Raw genomic sequence first — 26618 nt, 5'->3', positions numbered from 1 at the left:
GGATTCGCAGGTTTCTGCTATGATTTGGCTGCACTTTCTGCAATAGCTCAGAAAAAGTAACAGCATGAGAACACTTCGCAAACCCGGTCACTCTTGTTTTGTCATTGGCAGGAAATGAACGAGTTCTTGGTACCTTACTGTTGCTCATTTAGAAAATTCAGAACGTGCAGGCACCACAAACATTTTGCAGTGCAAAGACTGCGCTGCTGTGCTTCCTTATCAGTGGTGCCAAAACATAACCAATGTTGCATTAATGCAATCAGCTTACCAAGCAGAAGGTAAGTTCTCAGGCTGGACTGTTACAAGTACACATTCCCAGTTCTTGTGAATCACACTTTCTGCTTAGCAAGATCATTCCACAGCTCCCTCTTCATTGCATCTATGAAATACCATATTTACTCAATTCTAACGTGCACTTTTTCCTGAAAGCTTACTAAAAAAAAACGATGTATGCATTGGAATCAAGTTTCTTGTCAGAACTGCAATAGTGACATGCTATCATCACTGGGATTCAAGGTTGCTGTAATCCACACGGCAACTGTAGCTCTAGGAGTTGCAACTCTATTTGAGCCCGCTTTTGTAATTTTGTTATGCTACCGTGGTCTGCAAGGCATTTAATGAAATTGGGTTTCTCAAATGCCCTGGACGGCACTGAAGATGAGATGTTATGGATGGGCTGTTGATATAGCGATAAGGAGGCCTCTGATAGCAACAATGAATAACGTGCAGTTCACTGTTACTTGGATGCAATAACTGTGTTTCTAACTGAGAAAAAAAAAACTGCAATTACTTTCTCTCTTACAGTGAAAATCTGGTAAGTGAACAGTCAGGGCCATACAGCTTTTCATTTCTCACCATGAAAATAAGGTGCACGTTACAATGGAGTAAATACAGCACATAATATGGCAATAAAAATTCATGCATAGCATTCACCCCAAAGGCTTATGACAGCACACAATGAGGCATGGATGTCGCTGAACTTTTCTACTCTACTAATTGGGTGCACCATGAAGACAACATGTTGCTACACCACACTCATTTACACACTCTGTTTCACCTGTCAGAACTAGTGGAGAAAGTGCAGACAAATTGATGGAATGTTTAATTTAGGTCACTCGATACACCTTAGCACGAAAGTGAGACTGTGCTCTCTTCGTACATTGTCTAACTGCACATTGACAAGACACTATAGGCACTCTATTCCAGAATAAATTATGATCTCAGCCAGACAAGGTGAAACGCAATGCAACATCACAGCACTTGAATATTCCAGTTTGGTGACTTAAATATGAGGTGCAATTAAAAAAAAATGAAATAGAAGCCCAGCAAGTCATAATTTCTGACTTATGTACCAATCACTTGATGATCTCACTTTCCTCAGTCTACACAGAGATATATCCATGTGCTGCTATCACTGGGATGCTAAAGTGATCGCTCCCCGATGCTCTTGCTATAAAAAAAAAAAGAAGAGAGGAAGGTCAACCTTGGTTCCAGGCTTTGTCGGCAACACACAGTGTCACTCCTGTGGTCACAAGGGCCATTCCAATGTATGTGCCTGTAAATAAAGAGAAAATGCATTAAAACGAACATAATTTTGTGTCTGATACTTTTTGTTCAACATTTGCATTCAATTTCAGAACCAGATAACCATTTAGGCCAGCAGTTCCAAAACATTTAGCCGCTGGAGACTATCTGTAGACCCCTGTTCAGCATGTCATGTTTTATGCAAATGTATTCATAGAAAACTAGCCATCAAGTGCAGGACAACTACTAAGGTAATTCTGGTATGTATAGATTCAAGTACATACATCACTGACAGTCCATGAATAATGAGAAAGGAATGGTGAATGCAGGAAACGAGAATATTGATGTCGGGTCAATCAAACGAAGATGTTTAAAGGTCCACTTCATCATCTACCCTGTACTATATGACTCGGATCCCAAGATTTCTTTGTCTAAGTCTACAGAAAACCATTCCACAAATTGAAGCAAAAGTTGCCTATCTCCACTGGAATTATGCATGCAAGACACATCCCAGTATTCATTTCAATAAACAAAAGCACAAAACAAGCGTCAAAACTACATGACAGATGATAAGATGTGTTCGAACAATGCGAAGCACATAGCGTTTCGCCACATTCGTTTCCCAGTAAAGATTACGGTTGTATAAGCTGCAACTGTAGCATACGGAACAGGGTGTCAACTCGCACCAGGGTGCCGGAACGAAACAAAACAATATTTTTGACTGGATCGAAAACATAACCGAAACGTTATTTACGATTTTATTTCAGAGTGAAACCGAAATATTCTTGATCGGCTTTCAGTTCAAGGGGAAAGTCAGCAATCTGAAACAGCCAACGTCAGAATTGGCGCATATCTCGGGGGTCCGTGCAAGCGAGTATCTCAGGCAGGCATTGTACAAGCAATAGCCGGTCGAGCGCTCCACTAATCTAAGCCTGCCGCTCAGTGCACTAGCAGATCAGCATCGTAGCAAAACCCAGGGCTTGCGCGCTAAGAGCTTATCGTTTAGTTTTCTACGGGTACAAAGCTTTGTTACCGAAGTTCTATCCTTCGTTTGTGTTCGTTTTATCGGAGAAGCGGTCTCGGATTATGGCGAGTACACTCAATAATGTGCTGCTTCTGAGATCATGCTCAGTGCCTTGACTTGAGGCACTGAACATGATCTCATAATTCAGAATTCACTTATTGAGAAACATTAATACTATATTTTTATTGTTACTTTGCTTCGAAATTTTTAGCATGCGAACCAGAACTGTTACGGATATTTTTTTTTTTTTTTTTTGGTTCCGGAGTAGAATTGGAATGGAACTTTTTTCAGTCGAACGAAACTAAAACCAGAACGAAAAACATTTTGTTCCGACACCCTGGTCACTACACTTTCATATGTAAAAGAAGAACCCGCCTAGCAACTGATTTCTTTGTGTTGTGATAGCGCTATGGCAAGGCCACGCATAGTTAGGACTCCCGAAGACCAGCGTGAACACGATGAGCGGCAACGAGAACAGCAACGCCAATATGCACAACAGTGTTGTGCTCAGGCTAGGTAGGATGCAGCAGTTCCTGCCCAAAGCAAGCCACGTACAGTTAGGACACCTGAAGAACACGGAGCAGTTATCAATATGGGTGCAAAGAAATAAAGTTTTGGTACAGCACACTCAACTGACTTGCTGTCAATCATTTCATGTAGTGTATAGCTCAATCGTTCGAGGCTACATCACATTGGTCGATCGGATCAGGTGATACCACAGCTTCGCTGGCCAAAAACCTTCACAGCATGGATTGGAGCCCAATTTTGTTTTATTTGATCTGCACCAGAATGAAATGCAGCTTCAAACAGATAACAAATGCCTTTCTAGACATCGCACTTGCGCATGCAGTAGAAAATGTTCGTCAATGGTGCACATTTAGAGTGGCTCCTGACATTTCTATGGACTACGGAACCTATATCTCAAGGACACCTATGGTTCTGCAATCAACATCTTGGAAAATATTGATGTGGACCTGCTGTACATGCCCAGGATTAAGCATGACTGCACAGGCCGTGACTAGAGTAGCAGGTTGCAGAACTTGCACGTGCAAGAACTCCAAGATTGCAGTCTAAATTATAGCACGAATTAAGTGATTTGTCAGATAATGCATTAGAAACATGGCTATTCTTGCTGTCGAAACTTCCTGGATGCTGTTGTTGGTAGGACTATAAATGCACAGCCACACTAGTGGAAAACTGCGTGCAGAGAGCCACTCGTAGCAAAATGCACCAGGATTGTCATGGCCATACTGGCGAGTGTCTTTGCCACAGCAGCTGTGGCCAGCGATTCTTAGAGATGGTGGTAGCGCCTCACGGCATTTGCCCTCATGAATGAATCAGCCGCTCCTCAATGGTCTTCCCAATCGGTGGCAGGCCAAAAAAATAACAGATCCATTCACTCTGCGGCAATAAAATGCTGCCACTCGTCGGCTAGTAGGTTAGGTTATATTTTGTTTTATACAAGAAGAAACAAAGTTTGTACAAATTGAGATGAGGAAGGCAGCAAGAAAGCTCTGGAAGAAATAGCACTCGTCTTTTCTTAAACCTTGTTCTGATCACGCACTGTGGGATACATAAACACTTCATTAACAATGATTACATTTAGATGCAGCACACAGGCAGCACCTAGATTGGAGCACCAAAGACTGACAAGCAACAAATTTAGGTTGCCAGTGACTTTTTTCGCAGCTCTGCTGTTGCTTTGCAATTTCACCTGCTTTACAAACTTTCCTTAATAAACTTGCTCGAAGCGAGCATCGACACGACACGACAGGTCGGCACAGGTACTATCATAATCTTTTTCTTCTTGTAGTAGCAATTTTTTTACAGCGAAGCTGTTAGGCTCTCGTTGGACGGCATTTTTCGTGTCTGCGTCTGTTAGCAAAAATGTGGGCCGATCCCGGAGGTAGTGCAATACCGGGCCTACCCACGGCATAGCTGTAGCAGGCTTTAAGCATTCGGCAACGTGAAGCAAAAAGTGCATACATTCTTTGGAATCACACATATACCATACAGAACAGCATTCATTTCAATAATAAACAAGCACAAAACAAGCATCCAAACCACATAGTCAATGAATAGCCCGCAAGAAATTCATAAGGGTGTTCTATGCCACTTCTCGATGCATGCATCCGTGGCATATAATGGTTTCAGTATCAGGCTAGAGGTTATGTGTTCGAATCCTGCCGTCGAACATTTATAATAATGTTGACTTATCTGTTACGCAGTACTTTGTTGAAAATGACGAGTTTACAAAGTCACGAAGCCATTTGAAGCTAGAAGGATGAAGTTTAGGCAAATCCGTCTACTTCCCGTAAATCCCACGCTGGCAGAACCACCCCGATTGCAGCACTGCTAAGGGTAGGCCATGCAGGTTAGGGCTCCCGAGGAACCACGGCAATCACAAAGCAATTATCACGACCATCACTCTAAAATAATAAAACATTTTATGCAGCCATCAGCAGATGTAGTGGTTCTGCAACAGCTAGGCTCGACATCCACTTTCGCAGGGCCAGGATGGCGAGTAAACTTTTTTTTTTTCTCGCAATCTCGCACCGCCCAATTCTTCAACAACCTTTAAAATGTTTTCGCAAGCAAAGTCTACTTTTAGGCAATTGGGGCATCATTGTTCGTTCCTTTCAAAGAGGGTTTTGCTTCCATCTGATTCATTGCACCTTCACTATGAAGGTGTAATGATTAAACTTAAATAAATTGTGGGGCCTTATGTGCCAAATTAACGATCTGATTATGGAGCATGCTTTAGTGGGGACTCCAGATTAATTTTTACTATCTACGTTTTTTTTAACGTGCACTAAATTTAAGTACGCAAGAGGTTGTTACATTTTAGCCCCCATTGAAACATGGTCACCGTAGCCAAGATAAAATCTATGACCTCTTGCTTGGCAGCACAATGCCATAGCCACAAAGCTACCATGGCAGGCTGAAAGTGTAATGGTACACTGCATCTGACGCAGCATCTCAAGTGGCTAGAAATTATCTCCAGTGTAAGATTACTTTAGTCAAGTGTCAGTGTAAAGAGCCACAGCCCTCAATCGACACAAGTGCTGGTACTCACGAGCACTAGTGGTTGTTTCGCCCAGAATACGCCCAGCCAAGGTGACAAAGATGAAGTTGAGAGAATTGGTAAGTGGCACCGCCAAGGACAAGTCTGGAAGAAATGCAATAAAACAGCTGCTCAAGTGATCACCATGATGGAATGCCATACGGTGCAAAATTGGCTTCAAATGTGCAGCGCAAGTGGAACCTTCAAAATTCATGAAGAGATGGAAGACAGTTTAATATGAATATATTTGCAGACTTAGCTACAGTTGAAGAAATTAGGTGAGCCTGTAAGAGACTTTAGTTATAACTGTCGGTATACAACAAGCAGGCTCCATAGTAACTCGGCAGCTAATCTCACTGCTACAGGGCATGAGACTGCATGTTCAGAATTTTAATGAGGGGAAAAATGCAGAAACGACAATTGACAAAATTCTCAAGCACATGAGCGTGTTTGCTCACACTTTGCTTTGGCTCAACTTTGCTTTCAGTAGCATATCTCCTTCGCGACAGGCCAGACTTGCATGTGAGTACCACATGTAAGAGGAGGGCAATTTCACCACCCTGGGCACTGCATTGTCAAGAACAGTAAAGATTTCTGTCGGCATGCCCAAACATTGTAGTAGACAGCCATGCCTCCAGGAATCCCTGCACCTGCGCAGGTTTACTTCGATGCATGGCTGCAGCTGCTGTCAAGACGCACTAGTACATCTTGACAGCAGCTGCCTGTGGAGCATGGCCGTGCACTTGTGTGTCCGTAATATTCTGTGGACATACATCAGAGTCTGAATGGTATGCGTTTGGTTTGCAACATAAAATGAAGACTCTGCTGCTTTGCTAAAGATAACTTCAATGGCCAAAGGGATGGCAAGCTGCTCTCGCAAACAAGCAGAGAGAACGAACTTAATCTATAGTGCCGATGAACCACCCCACTGACCTGCAGATCCTAGGGCCAGCGCATAAATGGCAGACCCACTCTGGTTTATTAGGAATGGCATCACATACTGGAAAGAAGTAAAAACGAGAAGCACATTGCACTTCAGCAGCAAGATAAACAAGGGAATGTAACAATGGCCACAGAAGTAGTTCTACACTAAATACACTGTCCTCTGACAGGGTAATGTGAAACATTTGGCCAATGACCACAGCACTTAACTGCCAAGACAGGTCTTATGCTTATAAGGAAGCGATCTAGCCATAATTTTCATCCTTCCAGCAATGCCAGAAATATGCCAGTAACTTCAGATTTCAGTGGACAGTATGGAAACTGTGTCAGGAAGTACTTGGTCAGTCAACTGACATTCCACAGTGCATTCCTTCTTTTACCTCTCCCTCTTTGCATACACCGAGAAAGGCAATCTATATTGATACTGAAATGTGTCACAATGCCTTGAACGTGGCACTGTTAATGCCAGTAATGTTGCCAGTAAAGTGTGCATCTCTGCCTGTCTGCACACAATAATGAGAAAAGCAACTAAAGAAATTTGGCATAAAGCTTTGAACATGACTGTTAATACAAGTGCAGACCGCAGTAGTAGGTGCAAAGTAGCCGGTCTCAGAGCTATTATCAAAATAAAAGATAGATCAGAACACTTTGGGACACACACTAGAGTCAACGTGAGTGCGGTCCTTTTGCCTGCCAGGTTACAGATGCGGGCCCAAGCTCAACTTTACAAAAACGTAAAGCTGAAGCAGCAAGACATTGCACTGGATGAAATAAATAGTGCTGTCAGTCCTACGTAGTTGCTCCCTTCTTAGCTCTTAAATCTTGACACATATTTGTGTAAAGATTGCACCTTTAAAATTGTTGTACATAATTCTAGCCAAGTTTATAATTATGGTGCACGCCACCACGAACAGCTAGCATATATCTCGGGCAGCATTCAGACGATTTCTTGCGTAATAAACAGTCTGCGGACGTTTGACACCCACAGATACGTGCTCTTCACGAGTGGGCTGAAACGTAACGTGTGGTCATGGCCTTCACCTGCGGTCTGGTCGCAAGGAACTTTACTTCCGCGAGCCACTGGCTCACTGCTCCTTGGCGTTTGATATCCTCCACACCTTTGGCCCCTCGACGCAAGAGCGGGGCTGAAAACCCCCACAGAGCGGCCACGGCGACTAGCCACAGTATCTGCACTGAAAAAAAAACAAAAAAAACAATGCAAACGGTAACAAAAGCCCGTTTCTTTAGCAAAGTAAAATCATGCAACACAACAATGTGTAGAGTATGTCGAAGGCTAGCATGCAAATGACGATTGCTCGAGGATGCCAAGTCAACGCTCTGGTCAAGCGCATAGCGTAATTCTTTATTTGAAGCCTTCGTTGCTACTCTCACTGGAAGACAAATAATTTTCCACAGACTATCCGTGCAGTGCACAATGCCAAAACAACCTAGACGACGGCTGTGAACGTGGCTTCGGTGAACGATAACATGATTTCGTTCAGATGCAGCAAATGACAATGATGCGTGGAATAGAATGGAAGCCGTACACGGCAAACTGTACAGATAAGCGATAGTAAAAGACATTAATAAGGCTGCTGGAACACGCTTTAGGATTGTCCCACCTTATGCATGCAAGTCATATGTGAAACACCATACCAGGGTCAAGCATGCCGACAGTGCTTGATTTCAGCGCTGCACGACCACCAAATATTCACTGGAACACCCGACAATTATATGGCAGTGTATTTATTTAAAGACTTCATTTATGTACAAAAGACGCGCTGCTCCTCCCAGCTCCTTTCGAGCCCCCCTTTGCGATTGCTACCATTTGTAAAGTTTGTTGCCATGGTTACGGTGCTTTTTCAAGATGTCAAATTGACTGGTCGCTTAAATATTACGTATTACCGTGCAATATTCTTTTAAATTTTTGCAGTAGTAACAATATACAAGTCAATCACAAAAATTTAACTCTTCATGGGTAATGCTATCGCAACTCGCGCTGTTTCAGCAAAAACAAACGTCAGCGTTAGCATCAACGCGCCCGGTGTCCAAGATGGTAGCCCACATAAAGCATTTTCTCGATTTCATGAATGTTTCTGCGGACAGTGTAAATATCCAGTTCAAAGAGAAGGTGAGCGGCAGTTCAGTCCTTCTGCTTCGATCCGCATTTCGAACCGCCTACTTCGACTTCGCGGACACAAAACCCAACGCGTTTTGCCATATGTGTTTACGTGTTCACGCCGGTTGTTTCCCCGACACGGAACTTTTCTTTCGGCGTCACAGAGCGCTTGCTTTGCTTACACACGCTGCCGATTCTGTGATGTCATATGAACGGTGCACTCCACAGAGACGTCAAGTTGGATGGGGCGTATGAACGAACTACGCCGTACATCTGGTAACCCCACTCTCCATTCATTGTTTTTGTTGTTTTTGTCAGCGCTTATGTCATGGCCGGGAGGGAAACTCACTCCACGTAGACATGCGTACTACGCAGAACAGCGCCTCTGACATGTCATGTCGAAGTGGGTGCCGGCTTTCGATGTATTCTCAATGCGATCGATGAACTGCACGCGTAAAGGAGCTATGATCTTGGGTGGTAAACAGCTCTGTAGGTCTTGAGACGTACTTTACAGTGCGACGAAATTTGCAGGTTCCTACGGTGAAGGTGGACTCTGGGCTCGAACTCACAGGATGCGCGCCGATCGGACGGTACATCGCCGAGCAGTCCGAGAAAGGACGGACCGTCCTCGGTAAGGTGTTTCAGTTCCGTCGACTTTCGAGTATGAATACGGCAATCTACACCGCCGGGAGGGCCGGCGGATGTGGCCTTCGCGTTATGTGCTGTTCGAGAATGTGTCGCGTTAACTGGATGTCCCATATAAAACAAATACAAAAATTGTGTGAATTCAAGTGAAAGAATTACCAGCTTTTAAACAATAAAAAATGCTTGCCATTTTTTTTTTATCCACTGAGCTTCATTGATTGCATAATGTGCGTGCAGCTCAAGTAAAGAAAAATAAATATTCATTACATTTCATGTTTGTGACGAAAATAGACGCAGATATGGAGCTAATGAATAGGCACTGCAGTTTATTATGATTGCCTTCCGCTGGTTTGATCAACAAATTAAAGTGGAATAACAGCAAGGTGATTTTTCAACATCTGGTGCAATATTTGGTGCAGCAGCATTCGATTCACTCTCTGGAATTTGCTTCCATCTAAAGGTGATGTCACGTCATGACAGAACATTATTGTAGTCACTACAATATTGAGCTTGGTTATATTAATTTTAGACATTGTAGTGAAGCAAACAAGTATTTGCTTTACTGCTACCAGCACTGCTTCAGACCCCATCTTTCAGTTTTTGCTATAGGAATATGTGTGCCGTCAGTCGCTGTAGCAACCATGTCTGTGCACATATGAGACAGTGAAAAGTGGCATGTTGAAGGGAAATTGAAGAGAAAAAGTAGATCAGTTTAACTGACAAAATATTCTTCTAAAACATATGTTCATTAATTTTGAGGAAAGAGATTGATTACAGAAAGGAGAAAAGGCAGGCCAAACTTTTTTTTTTTTCCTTTGCTTTGTTACCCAGTTTGTGCTTTTGTACTGCTTTGTATTATTATCTTGTGTTTAATGCATGTTAGTATTTGTATTGTATCATTTTGTATTGTATTCTAAAATTATTACTTTGTGCCACTACTAAATTGTATTCCCTAAAAATTTCAATTTCGTATGCTTTCCTGCTGCTTTCTGCCTGTTTTGATATTGTTACTAGTTGTGTTAAAAGATATCCTGTAGTCATCCCGGCCTATGTAATGCCCAGGGTCCGGACCCATAGGGTAAATAAATGGAATGAAACCTTCATGCCATAACAGCGGGGCTGGAACGACAGTGTGACATCGTGGATTTCAAAGTATTTTCTTGCATTTTGGCCATTGTCGCACATCAAAAGTTCTCCGAAATCACCAAGTTCAGGCTTTGGCTATTCTTAAATACAATTTAGTCAATTTCTATTGATAAACAATTAAGCAGTCCCAATTAGACGCTGTCAAAGTCCATGATGCCACGGCGAGCGGGTGCGGTAACTTCGACGCGACGTTGCCACCCGTCTTTCAGTTTTGCGTCTTTTCTTGCTTACCAAGCTCCCCCTCATAGTAAAAGTGGGTTCCTTTGCAATGTGGAAAGGTAATTTACTCACACAGGTCAAATAATTTTTCTCTGAAGTGCCCCGTTAATTCGATTCACTCCTTTCTGGTTTACCTCTCAAGTCTCCACTGGCACTGTGGAAGGCTTAGTAGAGTTCATACGAGGAAACACAGATGTGCCGAGTGTGCCGCAGCATCTTAAGTTCAGTAGAACTCGCTCAAAAGTACAAGCCTTGCTTCACTTGGAAGCAGTTTGAAGAAAACCACAATAATTTCTTTGCAATAACACCTGACCAGACAGGTTTTATGTTTAACCCTTGACTACATGCAAACATATTTTCATTTATCTCAATTTTTACAGTTCTAAATGGCTAATTCATTGTTACATTGCCAAGCCAGGACATTGCATGGTTTTGGTATCACTTACATAATAAATATCACGAGCAGTTTGCTTAGATTGGTAGCTATTACATGTCGTCAGCAGTTCAGGACGAACAAATGAGCTTTATTTTTCTGCATTTTTCAAGAAGTATGCATTTAGTGAGTTCTCAGTTGCAAAAAGATGATCTAGGGACTCCTGATTAAAACTTTTGGAAGCTAATGTTCAAATTATAGATCTTGCCTTTGGTGTTCATAGAAGGGATGTATATCACTACAGCCTTGTTGAAGAAAACCCCATGGATCACGCAAGTTGAAATCAGTAAGAAGGATTTTTTCGAGATATCTTAGATTGAGTCTTTAATTCCCAAATGTTTTTCACTTTAATGGAAAAATAATTAGTGGCCAACACATCTCTATTTTTTTCAGTGAATGCACTCCTGTTTGCGAAAGCTCTTGCACTTTTCTTTCAACATTTCTCTTATTGCAATCCAAAACATGCAAGGATGGTTCCGACGTAGTTAAATTTGTTGAGCACCATGAAGAGACCCCAAAAATTATGGGTCTTCTTGAAGCGGGAGTGGCATAATTGCCGCAACAGGCACACACACGAAAGGCAAAGGAAAGACACATCCGACAACAGCAGGCGGCTGTTGCATTTCCGTGTGTGTTTCCTTTGCCTTTTGTGTGTGTGCCTCTTGCAGCAATTATATCACTAAGCAAGAACCAACTAGGCCAAGAGCAAGTTCTCCTTGAAGGAATTGACATGTCTTTTACAGGCAAACGATTTGTAACAACAGAGGTAGAATACATTCTGTGCAACTTCGGAGCCTTATACACTCACCTAAAAAAAGGTTAGCATGAGTAACCTATGACAGGATTTGAAACATTCTGTTGCTGGGTGCTGCAGTTCGCAAGCATGCCGACATTAAGTTAGCCGGATCTTTTTTCACTTTTAGTCTTGTGAAGTGAGGGGTGAAACTGTCAAGGGTAATCGATTACAATATGACACATAAAGCTCATGTGTACAGTGACACACTGCATGTCAACGCTTGGTCTTAGGAACAGTTGTTGGCCTCCCCGACATTGTTTTATGGTTTAATGGCTACATGCTCACGAGTACCTGCTCTGTGTAGTGGAATTTCGGCATTTCATTCGTCATTCACTCGTACGTATCCTTTTTCTGCATAATGGTGCATCATTTTCTTGTGTTGTGGAAAGGTGTAAATAGGATAGGAAGGTAAATGCATCGGTCTGTTACTGCATTGAGCGGGCTGTTGTGTTAACTTGTGGCGCACTTTTTTTTTTCTTCTTTTTTTGAAGGCTCATATCTCACAGAGGCATTTACATGCACGTAAGAAAAAGCACAGATTATGCCACAGTGATTACTGCTGCCATCACTTTTAAGTAACACAGAAATTTTTAACCTTACAGACGAGTATATGCTCTGAAAGGTACGAAATCTTGCAGTTCAATCTGTTCACAGTTGCTTTTCTTTTTTCTACACTTTTCAACAGCGACATGCCAAAATGCAACACGTCGGCATGCTGTCATATTCGAAAAATAGTTAGACATTTCACGAAAGCCACTAATTTTCTCTAATTAAATGCAGTGAAAATGTATGAGATCCATGAGATACTACGGTAAGAAAGGAAAGTCCTGGTTGTATTTCTGTTAAGCACATACTCTTGTTATTTTCACATCAACTGATCTTGTGTGTGAACATGCTCATTCACCGTTGTCAGATGTGTGTTTATCATTTTCGCTGATAACGTTACGGTCACGTTCACTGCAGGAAAAGATGCCCAGGAGCGAGCTCTCATCCAGCAGTGGCTCGAATATGTGGCCATCCGCTGTGAACATGGGACACTCTCGTCAGACACTGCTCACAGTATACTACAGGTATGGCTGTCTCTCTACACATTATATTCTCCATTTTTCTTTGCTTCAAACAGTTTTTTGCTTGTGAACTGACTATGCCTGCAAATTTCATAATCTCATCACACCACCTAGTTATCTGCTGTCCACGACTGCACCCATTCGGTAACTTTAATAGATCACCAGTTAATTGTGCTACACACCACATGAACTACCGAACTACGCTTCATCTTAATTTCGTCTACAATATCAGCCACACTTATTTGCTGTGATAGGCGAGATTCATGACGGAGGTAGCCACCAGTTACGCCCTATCACCAGCGTAATCGATTCCTATTCTGGTGAGGGAGTGCTTCTTTTAATCTCAGTGGAGCCTTTGTAATGTGCTTGCACCTGGAGTAGCATAACTACCTGACTCAAATTTAGGCACCACTGAAAGTGCCTGAAATTTGTAGTTTCTTGGATGGGGATTTGAACCGAAGACCCTGTGTGCAGGAACTCATTGCTCTCCCTCTGTTCATGGCAAATAAAGATTGAACCAGAATAAAGCAGTAGAGCATGTGGCTTTACAAAGTACTTCACTTTCTGACAGCGCCCGTAATAAATATACTAATCACAGTGTTGAATTTGCATATTCTTGCCCTTTTCCTAGGCTGAGGCATTGCTCTGTTTATCAGTCTCTCATCATAAAGCCGGTGAAGCTCTACTAACCTTTCGCTTTTATATTCTATCACTCGCTTCATGTGTGGACAAAGTGAAAGGTGTAATTTGTTTCTTGTCAACTGCACTGATACCCTTCGTTTATAACTGTACTGAAAGCATAATTCATTGGCGATATAACTTAGACAAACTGGTAAAGAGTCGCATTAGGAAAGCAGCAGGATGTGAGATGGAGCATGACAAAAAATGAAGGGCAGGATGTATGCAGCATCGTTATACCTGGAAGGTAGTTCACTAAAGGATCTCTGAAACTCTTTTCCTAAAACCTAAAGAACAGTTTGGGTTGAGTGCTGTGCCTTACAAGGAAGATATTCGTGGGAGGATTTGTGGAAGATGACACGAGTGAAAATGTTAAGAGTGTATTGTTTTCGTCCCCCTTTTCCTCTACTCATCTTTTCCGTCTCATTGCGAATGACGCCCATAGCTGCTCTCTCCCGCCTACAGACCTGGCACGCGAGCGTGCCCAGTATGTGACAAATACCCCAGCGCACTCCACACTTGCTGGGAATACCCCAGAGCACTCTCTCTTCCACACTTTTTAATTTGCTCGAAAAATCTCTCCCTCCCTTCCCCTACACCTGGGAGAGCGGGACCGCTCCACCGCAAGGGCTGTGCCCTACACGATGCCACTGCTGGTGGTCCACATCAAACACATTATCAGAATCCAACAAATGAACTCAACATCAAGACCTGTAACTCCAACAGCGACAATTCTGACTAAGAGTCGTGAAATAAAGTGTCTCTCTCTCTCTGTCTCCCCCAACTATATCTGCATCACCTATGTATGTACTTGCGGGCAACTATCTGTGACTGTGAAGGGAAAGCCATGGAGACAAAGTGTGCACATGGGACAGTGCTCTTTAATGTAGTCCCACAGTCTCCATTGGCGTTTGTTTAAGCTGCGGAACAGAAAACATAGTCATTCTGTTTACTGCAGCACTTATAAGTGGAACCTCGTTGATGCATTCCTCGCTGCTGCATTTTCCCGGCTGCTACGTCGGGTTTTCGCGGTCCAGACATAACTCCCATTGAATTCCATGTATTATGTTCCACCTTGATATGTTGCCAATCTGTAATGTTCCTGCATCTTACATTGCGTTTGAACATGGTGGTCACGTAAATTTATCGGTGCAGCTAACTTGTATGTTGCAACAAGTGATTGGTGCATTGCAACAAGCAACCGGCACGTTGTAACAATTGACCAAAGTTTTCGGTAAGCTGTCAAATTTGCAGTAAGCTACCAGAGGTTGCAGTAAGCTACCAAAGTTTGCAGTCAGCGACCACAGTTTGCAATAAGCAACCAAAGTTGCACAAGCCAGGCGCTGCACATGTGCACAGAGCAGCTGGCGAAGCACCCAAAGCGAAGTGTGCATCAGTTTAGCCTACAGGGAACCACGCACACTTGGCCAGATCTACCGAGTGCAGCGTTACATCTATTTTGGAGCAGGCAAGGGTCTTATGCAAGTAGTATAATCGCTGGTTCTCTCCTCAGTGTAGCCGTGTTATGCAGTGAATCATAAGTAATATATATTGTGGTCAAGCATATTAGGAGTTGAAAGGGGCCACTGTCGTGAAACATTGTACATGTCCCTTAATCATACACGCACGCACCGTCCTCGGTCATGATATGAGTGCTGAGATGTCTAATAACTGTACTGGTAGCCATTCAAAGCTGTTTCTGACATAGCTGTGGTGATTGGTGGCCCTCCTCACAGCTACGTTTTCTCAGCTGTTACATTTTTTTTTTTTTTTTCGAGGTCCCTGGAAAAACGTTTCAACGGCATTCTACTGTATATTAAAATAAGACATAAATACACCACTCAGTGTTAAACTTGGAACTTTATCTATTAACTTTCCTATTCCACGTTTTGGCGAACGCTAAACTCGGAAGTAGCAAGCTATGCTGAGCCAGTACCGCGAGAAACCGAAACTGTCTAGCTGTGCCAGACTACCTGGCACATTAATACACGTGTGCAGAAGCTCTGCCCTGTAGCTTTCCCTGCATTGCCACAGAAAGTTGTTTGCAAGTATAGCTTCCACATGGTTTTATCTTTCTGCAGCACATCTGCATAAGTGCCAACTTTTACGATTTTGTTGTAAAATGCCCAATTTTTAAAGCTTGTTTTTATAAATGTTCTGTGGACACCATTAATTCTACTGTTTCTTATTTGCGTCCAATTTAGGGCAGAACTGAGTTCATTTAGTGTAACACTGATTTCTAAGGAATATACAGGTACAGTCTTTGACTGATTTTGAGAGCCTGTTTTTTCAGACTCGCTCCATTATTCAGACCTAACCGTAGCAGCGCCACCAACTCACAGAACCAATGTACAACAGTGACTGAAATTTCAGCTGTTGTTGCATGAATGTTCCATGACTAAACTTCACAAACAGTTTGAAAAATGTTTCGAAGAATGGAATCACAGATTGGACAAATGTATTAAGTGTAATGGAGAGAACTTTGAAGGTGATAAGGTTGTTTCGTAAAAAATAAATACATAGCTTACTTTTGGGTACACCCTCGTACATCGTCCTCAAACCCTTGAGGACATAATGCCTTTTAAATTGGGTTTTTATTACCAACCGGTATGTTACTAACGTGAAAAACACTTTTTGTTTCAATGCCATAATTAGATACGCAAGGCAGCATATACGATGTCTGCTAGAAAAGTATCCGACCTATGGCCGAAGAAAAAAAACTGGCATAACTGGAGCGTTGGAAACCTAATCACCCTCAAAGTAGTCTCCTTGGGACTCCACACACTTCTCCCAGCAGGTGCTGCCATTGTTGGAAGCATTCCGAGAAGGCCTCTTTTGGAATGGAGTTTAGCTCAGCTGTCATTGCAGCCATAATGTCCTCTCTTCTCTGAAATCGCAGCTCCTTTCAATAGCCTCTTGATTTTGGGAAACAGCCAGAAGTCGCAGGGGGCCATATCAGTAGAGTAAGGAGCCTGTTGAACTACAGGAGTCTGGTTTTTCGCCAAAAAAGTCTGAATCAAGTGTGAGGAATGTGCAGGAGCATTGTCGTGATGGATGCGCCAATTTCCTGTTGACCACAACTCCGGTCTCTTGCGCCGCACAGCATCACGTAGGCGATGGGGGACATCCCTGCAGTACTCTTTGGTGATTGTTTGACCCTGTGGTGCGTACTCGTGGTGTACTACACCGCGGGAGTCAAAGAAAGCAGTCAGCATCACTTTGACGTGGCTGCGCACTTGGCGGGCCCCCTTCTTTGGTCTTGGTGATGAGGAATGCTTCCACTGTGACGACTGGGATTTGGTTTCCGGGTCGTATCCGTACACCCAAGACTCGTCACCAGTGATTATGGCATTCATGAAGTCGGGGTCACTGTTTGTGGAATCCAGCATGTCCTGTGAGACTTCAACACGAAGTTGCTTTTGCTCCACAGTGAGCAGCTTCAGCACGAATTTCGCCGCAACTCTCTTCATGGCCAAATCTTCGGTCATAATGGAATGTGCAGAAAAAGTGCTGATGCCCACCTCTTCCGCAATTTCTCGGGTAGTCACACGACGGTCCCGCATCACCACAGCGTTCACTTCGGCAATGACCTGGTCATTTCGGCATGTTGATGGCCGACCGTAGCGTGGCTCGCTCTCCACCGATGTGCGACCGTCTTTAAACCGGTTGTACCACTCCTTAATCTGTGTGCTGCTCATAGCATCGTCACCGAAAGCCGTCTGAATCTTCCGAATGGTTTCCACTTGGCTGTCGCCCAGTTTCTGGCAAAATTTGATGCAGTAGCGCTGCTCTAGTCGCTCTGTCATTTTCCTTGCAATAAACAAACCGACGAGAGCACTGCGCACTACCTCACTCAAACTCTACCTCAAGCACTACCTCACTCCCAGCAACTGACGTTATCGGCAGGCGGGAAAAAATTTGCGCATGTGCACGAAGGTTCAAGCGCGGCTGATGCAAAAGCGCTTGTTTCATATGCATCAGGTGTTTGCAAAAAAAAAAAAATAAGGTCAGATATTTTTCTAACAGACCTCGTATATCCACATGTATGTGTAGAAAGTAACCATCTCCTCGTGACCCTTGTCATTGTGTTTTTATTGGCATAAACACAGATGAAGGTATAGCAATGCATGGTAGGTTGGAATGTCGATGCTACATTTTGGATTTTAATGCATACTTATGATATTCCAAGCATACTTCATGGGTGCTTTTCATCTTCAGGGACAACACAATGGGCTTGATCAAATTAGTGTCAATCTTGGCAAACGCTGACAGCAGTATTGTGATCAAGCTACTTCCATGCAGCTCTGCACGCGTCTGACTTTATGACTGCGATGAGTATGTTACGTAATCGCTTGGGAGTTAATTTTGAAAGGGACTGAAAGCATGGAGGAAAGAAACAAAATAGGACAGGCCCTGTCGTCACGTTTTTGAAGCCAGAAGTGCAACCATGTTGGTGTGCCATCTCCCTTTGCACCTCCAATCAGCTCGCCAAAGCAGATAGGCGCAAGCTTTGAACTTGCATTGCTACGAGCTGCCGGAAGTGTGCGCTGCTGACGCGCGCCAGAACAAAGCCTACGAAACTTCTTTGACAGTTTTAGTGAAGCAGATGCGCTCCTGTATTTTTCCGTGGCACGCTGAAGAAGACGACAAGACCCACACCGTGATTGCTTGAATGTCTCTTGCTGGCTGACACTCATACACACAGACCCAAAACGCAACTTTCAAGCTTACGCACCACACTCCAAAGTCAGCTTTTCTCGCAAAAAAAGGTGCTGCGAAAAAGACGCAGGTGGGAAAATCATATCTCACTATTCAGAGGCCGAGAGCAGCAGCAAGAGATTCAGGAGCATGGTTGCTATAGCAACGTTGACGTTTGGGGTACCAGTCCCACTGCTCCTTTGCTAAAACCACATGCGACTTCCGCCACACTTTCTCCAACACGTCCATGCTGGCTGGGGCCTCTCCTACGCTTTCCTTCCTCCATGACTGAAAGTAATGTGTGTTAGAATGTACAAGGGATCGCACGAGGATGTAGTGCAACTAAGACAGGCATTCACAAGTTGCGCGTCACTGGTAGGGATGTGTTTTGATTGGGGGTGTACCCAACTGCAGAGAAGGAAAAACTACATTAGGCCTGTGTCATTCTGTAGTTATGTTTTTACCAAGGGCAGGGTGAGAAAATATCAGCACCTCTTCACGAATTCATCTGACTTTGCAGCTTGCCTATGGCGTAAAGCCTAAAGATACACTAAATAGAAAAATAGATTTGAACTGTGTTAGTGAATTATCCTTCTACAATACCAAAAAAAAAATCCACTGTTATGTTGAGAAGAGGCTTGGTAAGCTAGAAAGGGGCGATGACACCGCCTTGAAGTTCCCGCACCACCCAGCCATAATGCCATGGATTTTGACGGCTTCTGCTCATGCCTAGTTAAATTTTTGTCAGTAACGATTGACTGCATTCTGCTGTAAAACAGCTAAAGACTGAACATATCAAGTTTGGGGAACTATTGCTGCACCATAACGGCTGAAATACAAGAAAATACCTTTAAATAAGTGATGTCACACTGCGCTTCCAATGCTTGGATTTCAGCGCGAAATTCAAGAAATACAACTCTGACATTCATTTTCTCTTGTAAATATTCAACCATTTACTGCAAACTTAAGTAAAATACTGTTTTCAAAGAATGCTTTATAAGTGTAAACGGTATCATTTTTTTTTTTTTCTTTCTTTCTTTAGTGTCATTTTAATGCTTTGCTTTGCTTGAACATTTCAGGAGCTGGACAGTTACCTAGCGGACCGATGTTTCTTTGTGGGCATTTCACTGACTCTGGCTGATGTTTTTCTCTACTACAGTCTCCATCCCACTGTTGTAAGTCTTCGGTATTTTGTCTTCTCGTCACTTGATTCTCAGTAAACACTTTGGCAGTTACTGGCATCGTAGGTTTAAAGGGGCCCTGAACCACTTTTTATTCAAGTGGAGAAAGGCATTTGAAGTGAAAATAGGCTATTTCAGAAATACTTTGCCGCGAAAAGTACTTCAATTCGTTAAGCAGAAGCGGAGTTATTGGCAATCAAACACGGCCTCCGCTGTGTCCCCGTTCCTTCTTCAATGCCTTGCAATGCGAAGGCTACGGTGGGGTGGGGCTTGGCCACAGCGCTCCGGCTTCGAAATGTCACCATGGCGCGCAGTTCAAATTTCATGTTGGATGTTAACGTAGACGCCACGACTTCCGATTTTGGTGCCTACGGCGCGCTAAACGTACGCCAAACGCGGTTGTCCTCAGCGAGCCGCAGTACGCTTAGCCAGTGGACTCGTGGCATCACCCCCTGGTGTAGCCGACCGCAGCGACCAATAGGAGCCACCGTATGGTAATGCACTTTATTACGCAATAAAGCGCGCAGAAAAGAGTGAGGATCATTGCTTCTGTTGTAAAGAGAGCATTTGAGAGAAAGGTGACTTCGCGCTCCACTTGCGAGCTCCACGCACTGCATATGACAGCAAACCTCAGGCTGAGATGTTCACAGCAGCATATGCTACCCACGGACTATGTTATTTCACCAAGCCCAGGGGTGGTTCAGGGCCCCTTTAAATCAAGAGTCATGGCAAAATTGTGTGTGTAACTCAGTCGCAGTGCATCGTGTTCCACTTTTCAAAAGTTCACCCTTGTGCCATCGTTTGTTGCACATCGAGGGTCATCTTCATTCCCGGGAGCATATCTTTTCTTTAATGCAGTGTACTAGTATCTTACTGTCACTACCACTTGATCCTTTGATTCCCAAATCTTTGATTAGTTATCTAGAGACATAAATCCTAAACTTTAGCTTCCACATATTGATCTCTCAAATTTATCTTTTATTCAGTGCCGCTCGAGTGCTCTTTCTCACATCGCAACACAAAATTCTTTTGTATAAGTGAAAGCTCAAAGTTACGTTTTGTCATAATTTGGCCCTTCATCACGGTTGTTTCATCTGTTAGTCGGGGGATGCTTTGTGAGGGAGTGCTTCCATAAACTTCATCTGATGTGTTTCTCAAATGTTTATAATTTTGTCTGCTCCCCAGTCACAAGGCAGGCACACATGCCTACTTGTGTTACGAGCATTGCTTATGAACACTTCATTTTTGAAATATTGGTAGTGACTACTGTCCCCATATCTTGCTGTTTGGAAGCTCTCTGTGTTCCTTGCTACCAAATGGCACTAAATTTCTGTGACATTCGAACTGTATAATTAGATCAAGCTGTAGGTCTGGGCTTGGTGATTCATGACACCAGCGCTGGTACTGTGTCAGCTCTATTTAGTCCTGCTTCCTTGCACTGTAGACTTACTACATGTGAGCAAAAGTTTTTTGCTGCTGCTTCTGGGTGGGGAATTTTTTTTTTTTTTTGCAATAAATTACAGTGCAAACCTTCTAAACACTACAAAAAACGCTAGGGGTGTGTGAAGTTCGAAACTTTTGAATAACGAATCAAATAGTGTCCTATTCGATTCAGTCTTCGAAACGAATACTCACTATTCGTAAGTGCAAATATTTTTCGGAACACTTTCCGAATATTTCAAAACGTCAACTGCATGCAATTAAACATAAAATTGGAGCAAAAGTACGATTTGTTTCCACCCCCATGGGCATAGTATAGACATGAAACAAGAGAACTTGCATAGGGGGTTAGGCTACATCGCTTAGGTAGCTGTACTTTACAGGCTATACAGCGATCACTAGCACTATTTGAAGAGTCCTGTGCATGCTCCTAATGCTCCATTTGTGCTTTTGATAAACAACACTTCTTAACGTACTTTGTCATAACGGGAACTTGCTGACTTTAAGAATACTAGAATGTGAACATTGTTTTATATGAACTCAGATAACAGCTATTCATTATTCGATATCTATTCGATTCGGTTCGCTTCTGGTGTTACTCGATTCGTATTTCATTCAGTCTCAAAAATCGCTATTTTCACACTCCTAAAAGAATGCCCATAAGTATCAGAGCACGTTAAACAATGAACTATAATATACCGGTTTCTGTGAACCAGTTTCGTTTTCAGTACCCGAAAGGTGCTTAATGCTTAATGGCTTCACAGTACACTGGCTTACTCCATTTCTGAAGCCACTATGACTGCCAAAACATGCGCAGCACTCTTGTTTAGTACAGTCCACTTCCGTTGATTCGATCCTGACGGGACAGCTTCTGAAATAAAGAAAAGGCAGAAAGAATGCTGATTCACTCGGCAGTATTTGCCTTTAAAATTAGCTTCGCCAGCAATACAGCTGTATTACGTGGCTAAGCATACCAATTGTGGAAAGGTGCCACTGTTACGGGACATAGCACATGTTCCTTAATTTACGCACGCACATGCACTGTCTCCGGTCACAGTACGAGCACTGAGACGCCTAATAAGTTCACTGGCAGACCTTCAAAGCTTTAGATAAGACCCCCGCTCTTTTGTTGGCTTTCAACGTCCCCTCGACTTTCGGAGTTCTTTTTTTTTTCATATTTTATTGCCTTCCTTTTCGCTGGATTTCCAAAGCACAGATGATTTTTCTCCGCTTCCTAATGCACAGTGCGTGCGTGCGGTGTATAATCAAGGAACACGTATTAGGCCCTGTTAATAGTGTCATATACGACACACGTATGGTGGCGCAAACGAGGGCTCAAATCGCCACAGCGTCAGAAACAGCTATGAATGGTTCCCAGTATGCTTATTAGGCGTCTAGGTGCTCGTACTGTGACCGGAGACGGCGCGTGCGTGCCTGTATAATTAAGGAACACATACAATGTCCCGTGACAGTGGCCCTTTCCATTCCTGGTATGCTTCACCGCAATAAATTGCTTACGCTTCACCTCTTACTACGACTTCATTGCGGTGAAGCTGACCAGTCAAGTTCAAAGTTATCCAGTGAAGGCCAATTTTGAGATCAAAGTAACAGAAGTTTGGGCCCTAAATCGAAATAACGGAGTTGGGCCATAAAGCACCCATACATAAATGTACGGGCGCCGGCCCGGACCTTAGGTCGGGATAGAACTAATCGGAGTCAAATTAACGGAAGTCTACTGTACTGGTTAAATGAGCAACAGCATCATTACCTAGCATTATTGCTACACAGGGTTGGCAAACTTTGCTCTGCATCGTGACGTCATCGTACTGTCTGTGACATCAGGTCCGTATACCAAGACCTACTTTGATATCAAAACATCTTATAAGTGTTTGCCAATTTTCATACATGTTGAGTGTCATGCGTTTACCTGCAAGTGACATGTATTATAATTTCTACTACTTCAAAAATATGTGCAAGTACTCCTCCAAAATCCCTTGGATTGTTATTCTAAAACAGCTGTTGCAAACCCATCTTGATGTGTTTGAGTGCACTGTTAGCCGTTTTTCGTCATTGTGGTTTCTCTGCCTTCTCTTGTAGTTGTCGCTGACATTTAAGGAGAAGGAGAAGTACGGTCATCTCTGCCGTTGGTTTGACCTGGTGAGTCTGCCCGTCTGTGTTTTTTCATTATACCTGCCCGTGTAAACAGAATAGTTTTATTGATAAGGCATCCTTGGCTGTCACACCGCAGGTTCAGCATCATGATGGTCTTCGTCAGAATCTCCCAATCGTAGTTTTCAGCAAGACCCGGTTGTACCTCTAATGCCATGTCCTGGGACGACTTCTATGAATGCGACATCACGGGAACACTTCTCTATCACAGCACATGCTATATGATCGCATATCTTTTAGTTCTGTCTTTTGCGCTCAATGCCTGGCTCTGTATTTTCTCTTCTGCAATCTGTAATTGCTTTATGGGATGAGCTCAGAATTTTGGTGCTAGCTTACTTGTCTTACATTGACTTCAAGGATTATGAAAACCAGTTCTCTGTGTGATTGGAGAATAGTATACTGGGCATTTTGGTATTGATCCATGTTAACAGTTGGTACTGATTCATGATTGGAAATGTTAGGGTGCATTCACACCAATGATTGATAGAGTTTGCATGACCGACAACAAGTGGCGACTAAGGAGTGGCTCACAGCAACCGATGCTCACACCAGCTAGTGAAATTTGCTTGTTGTCTACATCGGCATATCTCATAATTGGTGCCATTTGCATCTGCTCGCACGCCATCACCACGTAAATTAAGTGTCAGCGTAGATCGGCATCCTGTTCTTGTGCCGTTGATTGGTTCAGCAGCTTTGCAACTCCGTTCATAGAGCTGAAAGATTGAGTCATGAGCAACAGACCCAAAACACTGGCATTCAAACTAAAGCTATCTTTGCGACGCAATCGCCGGTGTGAATGAACCTTTAGTTTGTGAAGTGTAGTACTTGAAAAGGGGTGTCCCTTTTTTTTTTCTCAGTTCTGTAAAGCATGTACATGTCATATTTCATGTTTATCAGAGGCACATCAGTACTTTTTGCTGATAACAGGTTTCTTGACTATGATTTGTAGGGTGGCAGTTCACTTGTGATAGCGTGACCGAAGCATTGATTAAGGATGCCGCATCCACGATATCGCATCGCTGTAGTGCACACGCCTCTACTGTGTGTATGCGGGTGATTTTATTCCTTTAAAAGTAATGTTGCCCAGCTAATAGTGACTGAGCACTTGTATTTAATTTCCCGTGGGGTGTAAAAATAGGTGGTGGTGCACTAATGCTGACCTATTTATGACTGGCTCAATGTTCTTTTTTTTATCTGTGTTTTGTGTGAGCAGTTGCTAAAAGTAGCTGTCAAGTAATGTGGTTCTTTATTTATTTTTTTCTCCTCGGTTGCTTGTTTCATAAGCTGACCTGTTTTCTCACTGAACGTACCGCGACAATTTCCGGGGCATTTCGACATGAATGCTGGAGTTACTCGTCTGCCTCTTTGTTATTTATGCACCTATTGGTGGGTCTTTTTAAGCATCCTAGAAAACGATGAAAAACTTTTTTTCGTTGGCATGTGGTGTATTTATTATTTGTGGTGATTCACTGTTATCTTCGGAACCCAGTTCTTTACATTTTTTGCTGCCTAATAGTACTATTGTGTGATATTTGTGAATCGACGTCACGGACCTTCATGATCATTTATTGAGCTCTACGTGGGGATGTAATGTCTCAGGTTAGATGATTCACTACAGAACATCTGGGCATGCACATGATTCGGTATTTGTGGTCAGTTTTGTCATATTATTAACATGTGATGTGCTGTTCTCGTCTATACATGTGGCTCATGTACAATGTATGTTAAGTGTCTTTACATAATCTTCCATAAAGGCTGTCGGTGATAAATCGTGATTGAACGTAAGATGTCTCAGGCTGGAAGCAATGTTTAGACAATGAAGCAAGTGTTTATTACTTCAAGTCTTGATACATATTCTTGTGAACAAGTTGTGTGTGAAGGCTATCGGTGGTTTCTTGTTTTTTAGTGGCCAATGTGCGATTGAGCTGTGAGCGTTGATTAGATCACGACGCAGCTTTCAGTTTAGTTTTTTAGTTTCATGGTCGCTTTCATAGAGCACTGACAAGAGCATGTCCTAATGGACAGCGCAAGTCTTCATCTATCTAGCCAGAAAACGACTCTTTCATGCAAATTAAGCATCATTAAAGTCTATATAAACAGTTGCGCACAAATTTGCATAGGTTAGTGCTCAAAAGTGTATGTTCAGGCCATTGCTTCCGAGATCGGTTGGTGCGTGTGCCACTCTGAAGGTGTTAGAGGCCACAGTTCAGACATTAGCATTTCAGTAGAATTCAGTAGAAGGTCTACCCACGAAACTACGCTGCGCTTGCCTCCATGCATCTGCACTCTGAAACACAGTTGCTGAAGGATGCCAATGTACCGTAACGGAAATAAATCTGGTACATCTAAGTCTAACCTCGATATAATGAATAATCAGATATAACGAAGTACATCTAAAATGTTTATTGCTTAAATCAGCATGTAACAAATATATGCTTAGAGAGAACATTGAATATAGTGAAGGTATTTACGTGTCGGGTGCAATTTCATTATAACGAGGTTCGACTGTATGTGATTTCTCTTTTAGTTGGGCAGCAGTGTATTTGCAACTGCTTACCTAGGTTGCCACCGCGATTATCATTTCTAGTAGTATCAGGACTCTGTTAGTATGGTAAAGGCTGCGAATATTGCAAGCAGTGTGCAAGGTTAGGTACTGCAACTGCTCCATTTCCTTCTGCATGCCATCACTTGACCTAGTAGTTCACTTGTTATCTCTCAGGAATGGGCCTACAGAGAGCAGTGGATGGTGAAAATGGAACCGAATCAAGCTAATTGTTGCGTTACGCCAGCCTAGAAAGTTTCTTGGCAAATGACCTGAAATTGTGTGGCCACTTACTGGATGTTACCCAGTATTCGGGAAACCAGTGAAGTGTAGCTAAGAGTCTGCATGAAACTTTTCTTTGTAAGGCTGCGTAAAAATGGTAAGGCAGATAATTTCAGAAATGTACATTTTTGAATACTTTGCATTAGTTGTTGAAGTCCTCCTCTGTTTGTTGCACTGTGCCGCAATGATATTGATGTTGTGATTGGATTTGAAACCAAGGTGATCAAAGTTTGTTCTTGGGTTTGCCTTCTGTCTTGGTAATAAATGACTTCACGGCACTTGGAGAGCTTTTTGAAAACTAGTCTCATGCTGTGCATTTGATTTCATTTTGAACGGTTTTCTGCAATGCATTCCAGAAAGGTCCACCTCTTCCTTGTTGTGGCCTCATGCACGACTTTTTCGCACTTCTTTCTGCAGGAAGGAACTTACATTTACTGTATGATTTGGTCCTATGTGACCAATGATCATTTATTATGCGAATTTTTTTTAAATCCGGCAGAACCCATTTTATGATCTAGCGACACACCACAAGCACAAGCGAGCAAGTTGACGGCAAAAGTTGAGCAGAGCCCGAAGCACATGTCCTTTATAGCCATTCGTGACGTACTTGTGCCACTGCCGAAACGTGTCGTGTATGAGCCGCCAAATG

General features: G+C 42.9%; 2 protein-coding genes across 3 annotated transcripts in view; one reads left to right on the top strand and one right to left on the bottom strand.

Moving 5' to 3' along the window:
- The window catches only part of LOC119431149 (transmembrane protein 234 homolog), a 47024-nt gene extending 38641 nt beyond the window's left edge, over positions 1–8383 (bottom strand). Inside the window, exons 1-5 of one of the 2 annotated variants that reach the window (XM_049656960.1) lie at positions 8211–8383; positions 7596–7747; positions 6546–6612; positions 5625–5717; positions 1484–1555 (exon numbers count right to left, since the gene is read on the bottom strand). In XM_049656960.1, coding sequence (XP_049512917.1) covers positions 1484–1555; positions 5625–5717; positions 6546–6612; positions 7596–7747; positions 8211–8223 — 397 coding nt within the window. In that variant the 5' untranslated portion in view covers positions 8224–8383. Of the gene's footprint in view, positions 1–209; positions 1556–5624; positions 5718–6545; positions 6613–7595; positions 7748–8210 lie in introns of those variants that run through there. The other variant, XM_037698618.2, reaches the window with a different exon arrangement.
- A 196-nt stretch (positions 8384–8579) lies between these two features.
- On the top strand, positions 8580–26267 carry LOC119431148 (eukaryotic translation elongation factor 1 epsilon-1). The gene is made up of 6 exons (XM_037698617.2): positions 8580–8685; positions 9205–9304; positions 12876–12982; positions 19435–19530; positions 23074–23133; positions 23225–26267. Exons 1-6 carry the CDS (start codon positions 8608–8610, stop codon positions 23294–23296), a joined length of 513 nt encoding a protein of 170 aa, XP_037554545.1. The 5' UTR covers positions 8580–8607; the 3' UTR covers positions 23297–26267.
- The last annotated feature ends 351 nt before the right edge of the window (positions 26268–26618 follow it).

This window comes from Dermacentor silvarum, chromosome 10 (genome assembly GCF_013339745.2).
Source record: "Dermacentor silvarum isolate Dsil-2018 chromosome 10, BIME_Dsil_1.4, whole genome shotgun sequence".
Lineage (NCBI taxonomy): Eukaryota > Metazoa > Arthropoda > Arachnida > Ixodida > Ixodidae > Dermacentor > Dermacentor silvarum.
The sequence above is the reverse complement of the archived record's forward strand: the minus strand, read 5'-3'. Positions and strand labels throughout refer to the sequence as shown.